Raw genomic sequence first — 14,357 nt, 5'->3', positions numbered from 1 at the left:
AGATTTTTTGTCTATTTGAACCTATAAAATACTAGGTTCATTTATTGAAAATAAATGGTAAACAACGTTAGCCTACCGGTGACCAGTGGTGGAATGTAATGAAGTACAAATACTTCGTTACTTTACTTAAAGCAAATTTTTCACGTATCTGTACTTTACTTAAGTAGAATCAATAGTGCATACTTTTGACTTTTACTTCGTTACTTTTTGCAGCAATTATTATACTTTCTACTCCACTACATTTCTACAACGCTTCGTTACATTTTCGTTACATTTTCTGATCAGTTTTTCCCCCTGCCAAAACAGGGATTGAAAAAAAATCTCCATGTTTTCAGTGCTGACGCATTCATGGTGGCGCTGCCAATAAAGCACTTAAGCTGTCACAAAGAACCGGCAAAAGTAATGAATATGTAAAATATAGCAAGGAGACATTTCAATTGTTTATTAATAAACAAGCGTTTTCTGTGTCGGCTGCAAAGATGAAGTTGATGAAGACGATGCTGACTCGTGATCTTCGCAGTAGTGAACGCGCCAGAGAGAAATGCGCATTTCATACGGATTGAATTGTTCTGTTTAAAAGTACACATTTAAAGCTGTCTAAAGATATATTTATCAGGTCTGTGAGGCTTGCCATATATACGCTCATGGGCGTAGGTTTAGGGGGGGACGCTAGGTACTAGTCCCAATCAATATTTTGAGATGACAAATTTGTCCCCACCAATATTTAGCAAGCTCCTTTGAACTGCTATTTGGATCTTTGCGCTGCTATTTGGATCGATTCCAAAGGCCAAAACAACGACAGTACAAGAAACGCCGTAATTTGATTGGCGGCGGTGTATCTGACAGGCTACACGCGCGGGCCGGGACTACTTTTGTGCTTGCACTGGCAGCGAGCGGGTGGTGTGTGTGTGTGTGTGTGTGTGTGTGTGTGTGTGTGTGCGCGCGCGCGTCGACGACGCCGACGGTAAGTTACCAGGGCTGTCTCTCTGCCACATACAAAGGCCAGAGTAAAACATTTTAATATTCCGTTTTTTGCCACTTTTTGTACTTTGTAGATAGATCAGCTATGCCACCCAAGAAGAAGAAAGGGGACATACGAAGCTTTTTCATAAAGCAGAGTGTAAGTAGGCAAAATAACTAGCCACACAAATAAACTAGCAGTAGTAGTGACTGACCAGGCTTTCAAATGCAGATTCTACTGTGGAAAATAGTATTGATTGGTGATAGTATGTGTTACCATGTTGTTACAGTTAAACCTAGCAGCAGCAATCTTTCAACTAAGGTTAAGAGTATTGATTAGGCTGTGCAGCACTGATAGACTCATAGAAGTCATGCTATCATGATAGAATGCTACGTTAGCAAGTCACTGAATGTTAATTAGCTGACCTTAACTTAGAATCTTGCAGTCAACATAAACAGTGGATCTGAGACATTTTTCGTTTCTACATTCTATTTATGTAATGTATTTGTGAGTGAGTGTAGCCTAAGAATTTAATATTTAAGAATAGAATATATCAATAGAATTTGATATAGAATAGTAGATACAATTTTAGTATTAATGGAATACTGTAATCATGGATAATAATAATAATAATAGATAATAATAATGGATTTGTTGTGTTGAATGCATACTATGATACGTGTGTATTTTATTCATTTGTTCATTATTTAATTACATATAGAAAACTCATTCCAGGGGAGGGGGAGGGGGATGTCCCCACCAAAGCTGAGGCCAAACCTACGCCCTTGAATACGCTGAGTTTCGGTTAATTTATGAGACGCGCTTCAGTTCACACGCTGGCGCCTCCGTGTCGTGATTATCTATTTTCTACTATATTTACTTCTTATTTATTAAAGCCTGGCAATTGGTTGATGAAACGTTGATTAAAATTAAGATACAATTAATACAAAACGAAATTCACTTTAAAAAAAGGCTTTGTGCTTTCTGTTTGAGGTGTCTGTGAAAGTTTTAAAGCTGTCTTTTAGTGCCACTTTCAGTGCGCTCACGTCCGTAACATTGTTTTTTCCTCATAAATGGAAACACGAAAAATAAATTAAAATTAATATTTTGTGCTCTGTGGAGAGCCAACCCTTCTTCATCCGGTTAGTATTACTTTTGGTTTGCGCAGTGTAATTCACAGAATTACTAAAAAATATTTTGCTGCCTAAAAGTTAAAGATTTTTTGTGTCCTGTAACGCATGTGTAGCCTAGGCTATTTCCCTCATATTAAATATAAAATGCATGTGTAGACTGATATTTTTCAATATGTATTAAATGCATTTTCTGAGAATTTATATTTCAAGTTTTTACTGCAAATGTCCCGTTTATAACGCTGGAATTGGCCAATATTAAATTTATCCTCAACTAGTTTTGTGGTGTAGGTCTACGTATTGTATAATGTTAACTTCAAAAAAGGGGTGTGTCGCGATTCTGCCTTCTCACACCGCGACACAGGTTCATAGGTCTGAGTGTAGTGATTTCGGATTCATATTGCATATTGTTACAGCCCTAATTATTAGAATATATACATTAAGAGAATAAATTGTTAATAAAATGTTACTATCACAAGCATAATGTTGTGGCCTGCCCAGTAAAACGTTGGTTCTAATAATAGCCCCGGCCACTATTAGAGACCGGCCTTTATTTACCTCCGCCGACAGCGAGACCGGCCAATGTTAGAGACCCGGCCGCTAATGGAATACAGGCCAATATTAGAGGATTTACGGTATATATATATATATATATATATTTATTTGTTATTATTATTTATATTTATTTATTATTATTATTTATTATAATAAATATAAAAAATGCACTGTTTATTAAATATATATGTTTTATACTTGTGTGTGGTTTTCACTAGGTTTTCAGACACAGCAAAACCATTGGTAGATTTTATCATAATGCTATCGCAGTGTCAAAGGTGCATCTATGTAATGTGCATCCTCAATCTGGCAACCCGTGTGAGCATCGAGTGTGCGGAGGAGGGGGCGGGAGCGGGAGCGGGGGAAACAACGATCTCTGATATTTTGAATTTGGACTGCAGTACCTATTTCCACCACTAGCTGTCCTTCTTACAGACTGCACCTTTAATGTTATAATACTAATGTGCAAACATTTTTGAAAGGTTTTAAACCATTTTTATCATCACCTCCATGACTCCATCCAGAATCCGTCCAAGCACATCTCTCCTCTTCATCTTGGCTCTCTCCATGGCCTCTAACTTCACGATAACGGCGTCAATCTTTGACACGATGCTGCCGATTGAGTGCTCCATGCGGTCCACTCGACGCACAAGCCTGATGGGCCACACCAAGCACAAAATACTTTTAATTAGAGGTCAAACATTGGATATTGTGAAAGCGTAATACCAGTGACAGGTGATGTTTACACTTGGAACTCCTCGTATGACACGCCTCCTGAGCTGCTGCCACGGCGACGAGAGCTGTGTCCACTGTCCTCATCATCGTCCTCCTCGGAGTCGTCATGGCTACGAGAGAAGCTCCGCCCACTCACTGGCCTGGGCAGCGAACTGTGCTCCAGATCCAAGTCCTCCTGGCGAGTGTTCAACAGATACTAAACATCTGCTCCAGTGTCGTTTAGTGTGTTCACACTTGGCGTGTTTGGTTGGATTAAAACAAACTCAGATGCGATTGCTCTGTTAGTGCGGTTCATTTGAATCACTGAAGTGTGAACGCTGCCATCTGAACCCTGGCGCATCAAACAAGCGGACCGAAAACGCTGAAAAGATGAGTCTCTGTCCGCTTCCAAACCAACTCTGGTGAGGTTTAACTGAAATATGAACGCAACACGGACCAAAGACATGTAAATGAACCAAAAACGGGACATGATGTAAAAAGATGAGACTTTAAAAAGGACAGAATGCTCAAGAATACCTGTTTTTTTCTCGTCATAGTCGCGATGTTGCTCATCACAGTTCGGTATAGGCGTCAGAACTGCGTCTCCTCACAGCAGATCTGTGTGTGTGTGTGTGTGTGTGTGACGGAGGGATTCCTGACGCTGTTTTGACTCCTTTACACATTTTATAAGCTCTTCAGAAGTTCTCAGCTGGTCAAAATGCCATCATATGTATCTACGCACATACAGTGAGCGCATTTATCCCAGAACACAGCATTGTTTTTGATGTTCGGTAAGTTCCATCATGATATATACGTAATAAAAGGTGACCAATCAGGTTGTGAACATCTCCCTATGCCTTTAGGTTCGGTATCTTTAGATTCGGTGTTGAAATGCCAATGTGAACGCTAAACGGACCAGTAATAAATGCTTTTTCTCTCTCTTTGGTCCAGACCAAGCGGACCAAACTACAAGTGTGAACACACCCTTAATGATTTGGTTCTTTGTATAAAATGTTATAAAAAAAAAAAAAGGATTTCTGTGGCTCAAACAGTAGAGCATGGCACTAACAACGCCAAGGTCATGCATAATTATAAATTGTTTTCTTTAGTCCATTTAGGGTGTGTTCAAACTAGTAGTTCAGTTCGTTTGGTCCAAAAAAAAAAAAAAATGAAACAAACCTAAAGGCATAGGGATGCATTCACAACCTGATTGGTCGGCTTTTATTATGTATATTTCGTGACAGAACTTACCGAACATTCAAAACAATGCTGTGTGCTGGGATAAACGCACTCGTTGTATGTGCGTAGATATTTTGGCCAGCTGAGAACAAGTGAAGAGCTTATAAAATGTGTAAAGGAGTTAAAACAGCGGCAGGAATCCCTCCGTCACACACACAAACACAGATCTACTGCGAGGAGACGCGGTTCTGAGGCCTGTAACGAACTGTGATGGGCGACACATTGCGACTATGACGAGAAAAAACAGGTGTGCAGGAGCATTCTGTCCTTTTTAGAGTCACATCTTGTGACATCATGTCCCGTTCTTGGTTCGTTTACATGTCTTTGGTCCGTGTTGCGTTCATATTTCATTTGAACCGCACCAGAGTTGGTTTGGAGGCAGATTGAGACTAGTGCTGGGCGTTATGACCAAAAATCCACATCACGGTATTTTTCTAAATTACACCGGTTTCACGGTATATGACGTTTTTTTTTTTTTTAAGCAACGACTGGGTGTAAAACCCATTTTTCACTGAGTGAGAGAGGAAATACTGCAGTAGATTGACTTAGAATGCCCTATTTTACTGTCATGAGTGAATATTGTAGAAAAAAAATCCACACTAGTATTTATCAGGTATTTATACAGGTTTGCAAGGCTGTTTACAAGAGGTGCCAGCAGGAGGCGCTTTAGGAGCGGCAGAAATAGCGGTTTCCCCGGTAACGGCTGTACACAAAGCAGCAACGCTCATAAACGCTGAAAGATAAAGAAAGATTCAATCGTAATTGAATCGAAACTTTTCTAAAGACCGTCAGTTCACTTCAGATACATTCATATAAAAACACCCGCGCCGCGTTTTGATTTTGAAACGTGCAGTGCTCATGTTTATTCAACGATGTCAATGCCAACCACAAATAGATTTTCCAAAAGGCTGTGTTGATATTGTGAACCAATGTATGGGAAACACTGTAATATAATTTGACAGCTATCAATTATAGTTTACCCTATCCATCTTCAAAGTCACACTTAGTAACACGTGCATCACCAGTGCAACAGTGAAAACGCGCAGCGTTCCGATCGTTATTAAAGCGACATACACCGGTATTGCAGTATTTAAAAAATTTATATCATAAAAAAATAAACACCGGAATTCGGTATGAACCCGTACACCGCCCAGCACTAATTGAGACTCATCTTTTCAGCGTCTCGCTCTGCTTGTTTGATGCGCCAGGGTTCAGATGGCAGCGATCACACTTATTCAAATGAACCGCACTAACAGAGCAATCGCACCAGGGTTCGTTTTAATCCAACCAAACATGCCAAGTGTGAACACACCCTTAAATGAAGTGATGTTACAAAAACAAAACTAATTGTGCAACATCCTTCAGCATTAGTTTTTCACTCACTCTCTCTTTCTCCAGGTCATCTCTCATCTGCTGGTGCTCGTGTTCGGTCAGTTCCTGATCTCCGTCAAGGTCGTACTTGGCAAAAATGGCTTCAATCTCAGCATCTGAATGGCCCTTTCTGTGTACAAACACACATAAAACAATTCGCATTGTCCATCTTGCATTTGTATAATTTAGTGTAGATTAATGTTTCTCACCCTCTGAGGTCTTGCCGGAGCTCATCGAAGCTGAGTTTGCCAGTAGCCTGGTGTAAGCTGTCTGGGATGTCATTGATGGAAGTCTTCTTCAGCTTGAGTTTTACCATTGCCCTGTTATAGCCCTTCTTGATAAGGTCTGTGATCTCCATCTCTGACCTCTGCTGGGCCATGTCAGCTTTCACCTCAGAGTACGTGTCATTGATGATGGCTAAGAACATATTCTGAAACAAAGCAAAATGCACCAGTCAAACATAAGCATTCCTTTTATATATTTGATTTATTTTATTTTCAAGCTATTTCTTTTAGCTCAAACAGTAGAGCATGGGACTTGAAATGTCAAGGTCATGGGTTTGATTTCCAGGGAAAGCAAAAGCTTATAAAATGTAAAGGCCTCGATATAGTTCAAGCGAAATTGAAGAACGAACTGGTGTGATGTCATTTCCGACAAAATCAGGTTTGTTTCAAAACAAAGTTTGTTTGGAGTTATTCTCGGGAGTTTGATACAAAGAACAACGAAGAAAGAAAAAGAACTTCACTGAGTATATTGGGGCCTTAAAGGGATAGTTCACCCCAAAATAAATATTCTGTCATAATTTACTCACTCTCATGTTGTTCCAAACCTGTATGAGTTTCTTTGTTCTGTTGAACACAGAAGAAGATATTTTAAAGAATGTTGGAAACCACACTGTATTTTTTTCCTACTATGGAAGTCAATGGGTATCATCAACTGTTTGATTAACAACATTCTTTAAAACATTTTGTATTGTGTTGACAAAAGTGATGACAACATTTTCATTTTTGTGTGAACTATCGCTTTAAACCTTCAATCATGTGAGAGGAGAGAGGGGAATTGGACCGGCAAAGGACATCAAGACGAGACTTATTTAAATGATTTGAATCCTATTTTAATTCAAGGTGTATTTCATGTCATTTATGTCAAGTTCCTCTGGCTGTGTTTACCAGCAAAATCATGAAGATGAAGAACACGAAGGTGGTAAAGTAAATGGGTCCCAACACGCTGTCGGCCTCCTCGATTTCCGAGAAGTCAAAATCACCCAGAATGATCCGGAACTGCGTGAAACTGTGAACAACAGAAACCACCAACATTAACAATATTCATAATGTATCACAATCTATTTAAAAAAAAAAAAGTAAACCTAAACAAATACATTTATTATTAAATGAATATTAGTTTTTAAATTATATATATATATACACACAATAAGATCTATAACATGCATTTAGAAAATAGTGTGAATTTTCATTTCATGCCAACTTTAGCTAAACGTGTATGACATTTTTCTAAATAGCTGACATGTTTTTGTGAATTATTGCATTTTATTGTTTTATATAATAATATATTCTGAGTATAGGTTATTTAGATGCATCCAAAACTCACATGCAGGCCTGAAAGGTGCTGAAGTCGTTGACTTGAGTTCCAAAAACTAAATACGCCAGCTGCGCGTAGGCCAGGAACACGATGAAAAACATGATGGCGAAGCCCATCAGGTCTTTGGCGCAGCGTGACATGGTGGTGGACAGCTGATTCATGGTCTTGTTGAAATTAATAAACTTAAAAAGCTGTGGGAGAATCAAGATGGTTGTATTTTGAGGAAACAATAACACTAAAAAATCGTTTCGGCACAAGAAATGTTGAGGTGAAACCTCACCTTCACCCATGAGAGGAAGACAATGACAGCAGCCAGGTTGTTGAAGTGAACCTGAAGGCGAGCGAGCGGCTCAAAGTTGGGGTACGTGCTGTGGTTCTCCAGCAGGAAGTGAAGTCTGTGACTGACCGCTGATGTTCTACAGATGTTCATAATGATGGCTGGAACACTGAGCTGTGATGGTGATGAAGAAGATAACCACAGTTTCATACTCAAAAGCACAAAATACACTTGCTAGAGTAAGATATACATATTCAGCGACTAAAATATGTGGCCTACTGTAACAATGAGAACATCCAAGCAGTTCCACAGGCTCTTGAAGTAACGCAAACGATGCAGGCGGATCTCTAGAACTTCTTCCACCAGGTAATACAGCACAAAGAGGCAGAAGGCCACTTCACACATGGCCACAAAGTAGTCCCAGCTGGACACGTAGCGGATTAGACGTACCGTCTGGAACTGCCAGGAGGTCACGGCGCCCCCTGTGGCTGGAAACTCTGCTAGCAACCTACAGTAAAGTAGCAGGTGACAGATCTTTGAGGCAAGGTGGTATGTATATTGAGTTCATTACCACGGTTTATTAATTTGTTTCCTCATTTTAGTTAAACCATGACCAGGATTAAACTGAATAAAGTAGTTTGAGGCCACAATTTACCAAAAACGAGTCTTATGAACAAATTCTTCAAGTCATTTAGATTAAATGTTTAAAAACATGCAAGACAGAAGACAGTTAAGTAAGCAAATCACACCATTGCGAATGCTAAACTTTAATCTTAAATTTTTTTTTTATAGTTTAAATGGAGTCTACAAGTTAAATGTAGAGCAAGAATGCTAAAGCTATGTTATATTTTCTTAAATAAAACATATTTGTCATATTTTATTAATATATATGCAATATTTTAATGCATAAAATTACTATTTAAATTGAGTTTTTCATTTAGATAAAAAACATTATTTTATTAAGTAAAATGTATTTGCTATATTTTATTAATATATAGGCCTATGCAATATTTTATTATAAAATAACTATTTAAATTTTTTTTTTAAATAAATAGTCATTTAAATTGTATATATAAGTTAAGTAGATGCATGCTAGAAGACCAATCACAAGTCGGTAGGCAAATGAGTCAATAGATGATTTTCAAAATTTCCTCTTTTTTTTTTTTTATAAAGTACAAGTTAACAAAAAACTTAATAGTTTAAATAGAGTATGTACAGTATGTTACTGGTTTGGGAAAAATAAATAGCAAAAATTAGAATAAAACAAAATGAGCGTTAAATCCCATGCACTTACAACACAGCTTCAGTCCATTACCTGACAATACAAAACAGGTTAACGTTGCCATTGTAGACGGAGAAGTCCAGGAACACAGCTCTAGTGCCACGGTCCAACCAGAGGTTGTTTTTTAACTCTTGCAGCTGATTGGCTGACTTCTCTCGAGTGCGTGAAAGGTCCTGGTAGTAACCTCCACCGTCATAAGTCGACACCTGACCCCAGTAGCCGCTCTCACCCAGACTGCTCTCCTCTGAGTACCTCCACCTGACAGATAAACAGCATGAGAAACCTGTTCAAGACCAAAGATCAAAAAAATATTCAAAATGAGCTATTTGTGTATTTTTACATACGCTGTGCCATTCTTCGGTCCGAATGGTGCCTTGTCCTCATTGGCAGGAGAATAGACATTGTAGCAGTCGTAAACCTCATCCCGCAGGTCTTCGTGGACAGAACAGGACTCATTGCGCACTTTGAGTTGCCGGAGACGTGGGACGCCCAACAGGAGGTTCTCGTAGTAGATCAGACTCTGGTTTTCTGGGAGGCTCTTGTTGTTGTACCAGACCTCCCAGTACATGCCATTAAGAAAAGGGCCTTCTGTGAACTACAGATAATGTTTTCATTAAGGTCTGTGATGCAGTTGGAACTAATCTGCATTTCTGTTTCTATAAAAGAGCATTAAAGTCAGAGGAATAATTACTTTCCAGAAGTCTTCCATGGTAGAAAGAGTCTTGAAGGTCGTTGGTTCTCCACTGGTCAGCGGTGTATCCACAAAAAGTTGGGACATGACTTTGGTGTAGTAGTACATGTTGGTGCTCACCATTCCGTAGGTTACTAAAACAAATATAAAGACATATCGATAGTGTGTTTATTTGAAGGTGAATTTATTTTTCCATGTCCTCTTCCTGCTACAGCAAGTTGAGCTGGAAAGAGATTGACGGATCTGGAAAGAGATTGACGTATCTGGAAAGAGATTGACAGATCTGGAAAGAGATTGATGGATCTGGAAAGAGATTGACGGATCTGGAAAGAGATTGATGGATCTGAAAAGAGATTGACAGATCTGGAAAGAGATTGATGGATCTGGAAAGAGATTGACAGATCTGGAAAGAGATTGATGGATCTGGAAAGAGATTGACAGATCTGGAAAGAGATTGATGGATCTGGAAAGAGATTGATGGATCTGAAAAGAGATTGATGGATCTGGAAAGAGATTGACGTATCTGGAAAGAGATTGACAGATCTGGAAAGAGATTGATGGATCTGAAAAGAGATTGACGGATCTGGAAAGAGATTGATGGATCTGGAAAGAGATTGATGGATCTGGAAAGAGATTGACAGATCTGGAAAGAGATTGATGGATCTGGAAAGAGATTGGTGGATCTGAAAAGAGATTGACAGATCTGGAAAGAGATTGATGGAAGAGATTGACAGATCTGGAAAGAGATTGATGGATCTGGAAAGAGATTGATGGATCTGGAAAGAGATTGACGGATCTGGAAAGAGATTGATGGATCTGGAAAGAGATTGATGGATCTGGAAAGAGATTGACAGATCTGGAAAGAGATTGATGGATCTGGAAAGAGATTGATGGATCTGGAAAGAGATTGACAGATCTGGAAAGAGATTGACGGATCTGAAAAGAGATTGACAGATCTGGAAAGAGATTGATGGATCTGGAAAGAGATTGATGGATCTGGAAAGAGATTGATGGATCTGGAAAGAGATTGACAGATCTGGAAAGAGATTGATGGATCTGGAAAGAGATTGATGGATCTGGAAAGAGATTGACAGATCTGGAAAGAGACTGATGGATCTGGAAAGAGATTGATGGATCTGAAAAGTGATTGACAGATCTGGAAAGAGATTGATGGATCTGGAAAGAGATTGGCTTTTGGGGGAGATAAACCCATGAAAGGCATACTCATAGTAGTCAATGAACAATACACTGGGTTAAGAGAATTTATATTGACTTAAAAAATCTTACATACTTCACCTTTAAACGTAATCTTTAAAACAATGGAGCCCCTAAAGGGACACCGTGATACACGTAAAATGTAAATGCATTTGAGCTGACTATACATAGTCAAAAGGGGAATTGCTGCTGTGGTCATTTTGAGGAATTAAAGTGCCTGTTATTCCAGAAGGAAAGACTGCCAAAGCTGGAGCAGACCAGGGAAACGGACAATTTTAGAAATATTTTTCCATTATGACATCTGATTCTCTATGCTAAATGGCAATTCATTTTGTTCCGTTCAAAAGAAAATAAATCTTTATACTTTTTAAGTATCATTAACTTTTATGCTCGATTAAACTGACTCTTCATCTGAGAAATATTTCCAAGGCCTGTTACTCTAGCATATAAGAAAAGGCAATGTAAAAGCATTATAAGCATTATAAACATTATAAGCATTAATGTAACAAGGTGTGTATTGACATATTTAAGCATGAAACTGTCCAGAATTCAACCTACATATGCAGAGGGTGACCAGAAAGAGGATGTAGGTGATCATTTCTCGTAGGACGGTTTTCAGATACATCTCTCTGTTACTGTTGCTCTCGCCCAAAAGACGAGTGTCCCACAGCACTGAAATAGAGAATGAAATGAAGAAATATCAATTTTCCATCAATGCACAAATACCTTTACCAAGTTAATTAGATTAGATTAGATTAGATTCAACTTTATTGTCATTACACAAGTACGGGTACAAGGCAACGAAATGCAGTTTAGGTCTAACCAGAAGTGCAATAGCAGCAAGTGCAGGATATACAGTGGTTCCATAAGTGCAGAACATGGATATGTACTGAATAAATATAGAGTTGAATACTATTATAAACAAAAATTTACAGATAGATTTGTCCTATGAATATAATATACAGATAACTATTACTGTGAACAGAATTTACAGCTAGATATGTACTGAATATAATATACAGATGGCTATTACTATAAACAGAATTTTTACAGATAGATATGTACTGAATATAATATACAGATGACTGTTACTATAAACAGAATTTTACAGATTGATATGTACTATGAATATATATACAGATGGCTGTTACTATAAACAGAATGTGAGCATAATATACAGATGGCTATTACTATAAACAGAATTTTACAAATAGATATATGTATAAGTTAGGCTAAAATGAGCAGTATAACAATGGATTTAAAGTAGTGCAAATAAAGTTTGGACAGAAGCTATCCGAGTGAAAGTGCAGTGGAAAGTAATTGCATATTACAGTTAAAGTACGGTATTGCAAATGTATATGTAAACAGTCGGTACTGTAAATAAACAGTCGGCAGTGCAAATTGAGCATATTCCAGTCAAGGTAGTGAATTCTCACTTATTTTCTTTCTTAATTATTTTCAATTATTTGTTTTAGCTATTTCTTTCTTTTTTTAATGATTTTTACCCTTGACTTATAATGAGGTACTTTTTGAAAATGTAGTATAGTATGTACTACTTTGAATTTGAATGTTTTTTCTTGTCTTGTCTTTTCTTTTTTTTTCTTTTTTTTCTTTTTTTTTTTTTTTGCTCACCAAGTCTCCTTTTATTCCATCAATAATACTGTGAAATATTATAACAATTATTATTTTTTATCAAATATAATTATTATTTCAGCATTATTACTCCAGTCTTCAGTCACATGATCCTTCAGAAATCATCCTAATATACTGATTTGATGCTCAAGAAACATTTCTTATTATTATCAATGTTGAAAACAGTTGTGATACTTCCAACCATGATACCCTGAATAGAAAGTTGAAAGGAACAACATTTTTAGGAATAAAATAAAATCAAATAAATTACATTATAAATGTTACTGTCACGTTTTATCAATTCAATGCACCCTTGCTTAATAAAAGGGACTCATTTATGTAAAAATATTATATATAAAGTTAGCAAATTACAAATACTGCACATTAACAAACCCCGGTCCTTACAGGCACCTTGTCATATTTAGATTTTACTTGAGACATTATTTTGGCCCATTTATGAACTTTATAAAAAAGTATGACCCAGCCCAGTAAGTTAAGGCTATTAGAATATTTGGTAACACTTTAGTTTAGGGTTCAATTCTCACTATTTACTAGTTGTTTATTAGCAAGCACGCATATTACTAGGATATTTGCTGTTTATAAAGCACATATTAATGCCTTATTCTGCATGACCATATTCTACATCCATTAATCTAACCTAAACTTAACTACTACCGTTCTAGGTATTTAATAGCAGTAATTAAGAGTTTACTGAGGCAAAAGTCGAAGTGAATAGTTAGATAATAGTGAGAACTGGACCCTAAACTAAAGTGTGACTTAAGTTTTATTATATTTTCATTATATTGCAACGTATAAGTAAGTTCAAGCTAAAGTTTCACCTCTCATTTTCTCGAGTATCCTCTTCCCACAGCTGCGGTGTTCTTGTGCTGGTGGAGTTGGATACAGTCCTCTGTTGATCCGCGCACTGATGCCGGAGAAGCTCCCGGGTCTGCCGCTGCTGCTGCTGCTTCTGCTGGACGCCGTGGACACGGACCTCCGACCCGGGCTCGCCGGAGGCCAGTCCGCTTCCATCATCCCCTCCTCCGGTTCGAAGCCTGGGTTATCCCGGCTCCACGCCTGTCTGGAGCTGGAGGCGGGTGGAGAAGGGGTCTCATCGGGCACTCCGAGGCCCACTTCAAGTTCTTCATGATGCATTTTTTCCATCTCGATCCCTTCATGACGCGGGGATGTTGCGGGAGATGCCGCCTGGGTATGCGGTGCTTGAGGACGGACGCGACTGGAGCTCATTGTGTCATTTACAGTAACCGAATATAAACAAACGTCTTCATTTCAGTAACTCTGGATGATTGCGACGCTGGTTATGAACGCAACGGGACGCCACGAACTCGTATTCAGAAAATCTCGGATTTAAAGTTCTTCAAGTCGAAGTTATTGACGAGTTATTGTTTAAGCTTTTTAAAAACTCTAAATTCACTATTACGATGGTATGCAACAGAAATAAGTTACGTAAGAAAATTCGACTGAAAACTTCATACAACAACAAAGGTTTTTGTCTGAAAGAACGGACGCTTTGTAAAATAGTAATAGTTTACTTGCATGTTTCACTCTGAAATAATTTTGAGTGGCTTCAGTCCAGATTTTGTGAGAGTGGGGGAAAGCAGTTTTCCAGTCCACACTCAGCCATCTTTGTTCCCAGTTGTTCCCAGACTAGAGGAATCCAGTTACACACT

General features: G+C 38.2%; 1 protein-coding gene across 2 annotated transcripts in view; it reads right to left on the bottom strand.

The window, feature by feature from the left end:
• pkd2 (polycystic kidney disease 2) overlaps positions 1–14,357 on the bottom strand; it is a 17,388-nt gene extending 3,031 nt beyond the window's left edge. Inside the window, exons 1-13 of one of the 2 annotated variants that reach the window (XM_082163367.1) lie at positions 13,506–14,357; positions 11,593–11,706; positions 9,820–9,953; positions 9,473–9,723; positions 9,162–9,386; positions 8,126–8,354; positions 7,850–8,020; positions 7,579–7,760; positions 7,140–7,260; positions 6,180–6,400; positions 5,983–6,100; positions 3,393–3,553; positions 3,153–3,300 (exon numbers count right to left, since the gene is read on the bottom strand). In XM_082163367.1, the coding sequence (XP_082019493.1) occupies positions 3,153–3,300; positions 3,393–3,553; positions 5,983–6,100; positions 6,180–6,400; positions 7,140–7,260; positions 7,579–7,760; positions 7,850–8,020; positions 8,126–8,354; positions 9,162–9,386; positions 9,473–9,723; positions 9,820–9,953; positions 11,593–11,706; positions 13,506–13,914 (2,484 nt within the window). In that variant the 5' untranslated portion in view covers positions 13,915–14,357. Of the gene's footprint in view, positions 1–3,152; positions 3,301–3,392; positions 3,557–5,982; positions 6,101–6,179; positions 6,401–7,139; positions 7,261–7,578; positions 7,761–7,849; positions 8,021–8,125; positions 8,355–9,161; positions 9,387–9,472; positions 9,724–9,819; positions 9,954–11,592; positions 11,707–13,505 lie in introns of both variants that reach the window. The other variant, XM_082163366.1, reaches the window with a different exon arrangement.

The sequence above is a fragment of the Leuciscus leuciscus genome (assembly GCF_965113295.1).
Source record: "Leuciscus leuciscus genome assembly, chromosome: 3".
Taxonomy (NCBI): Eukaryota; Metazoa; Chordata; class Actinopteri; order Cypriniformes; family Leuciscidae; genus Leuciscus; species Leuciscus leuciscus.
Note: the sequence above shows the minus strand (reverse complement) of the source record. Positions and strands in the feature narration are given on the sequence as shown.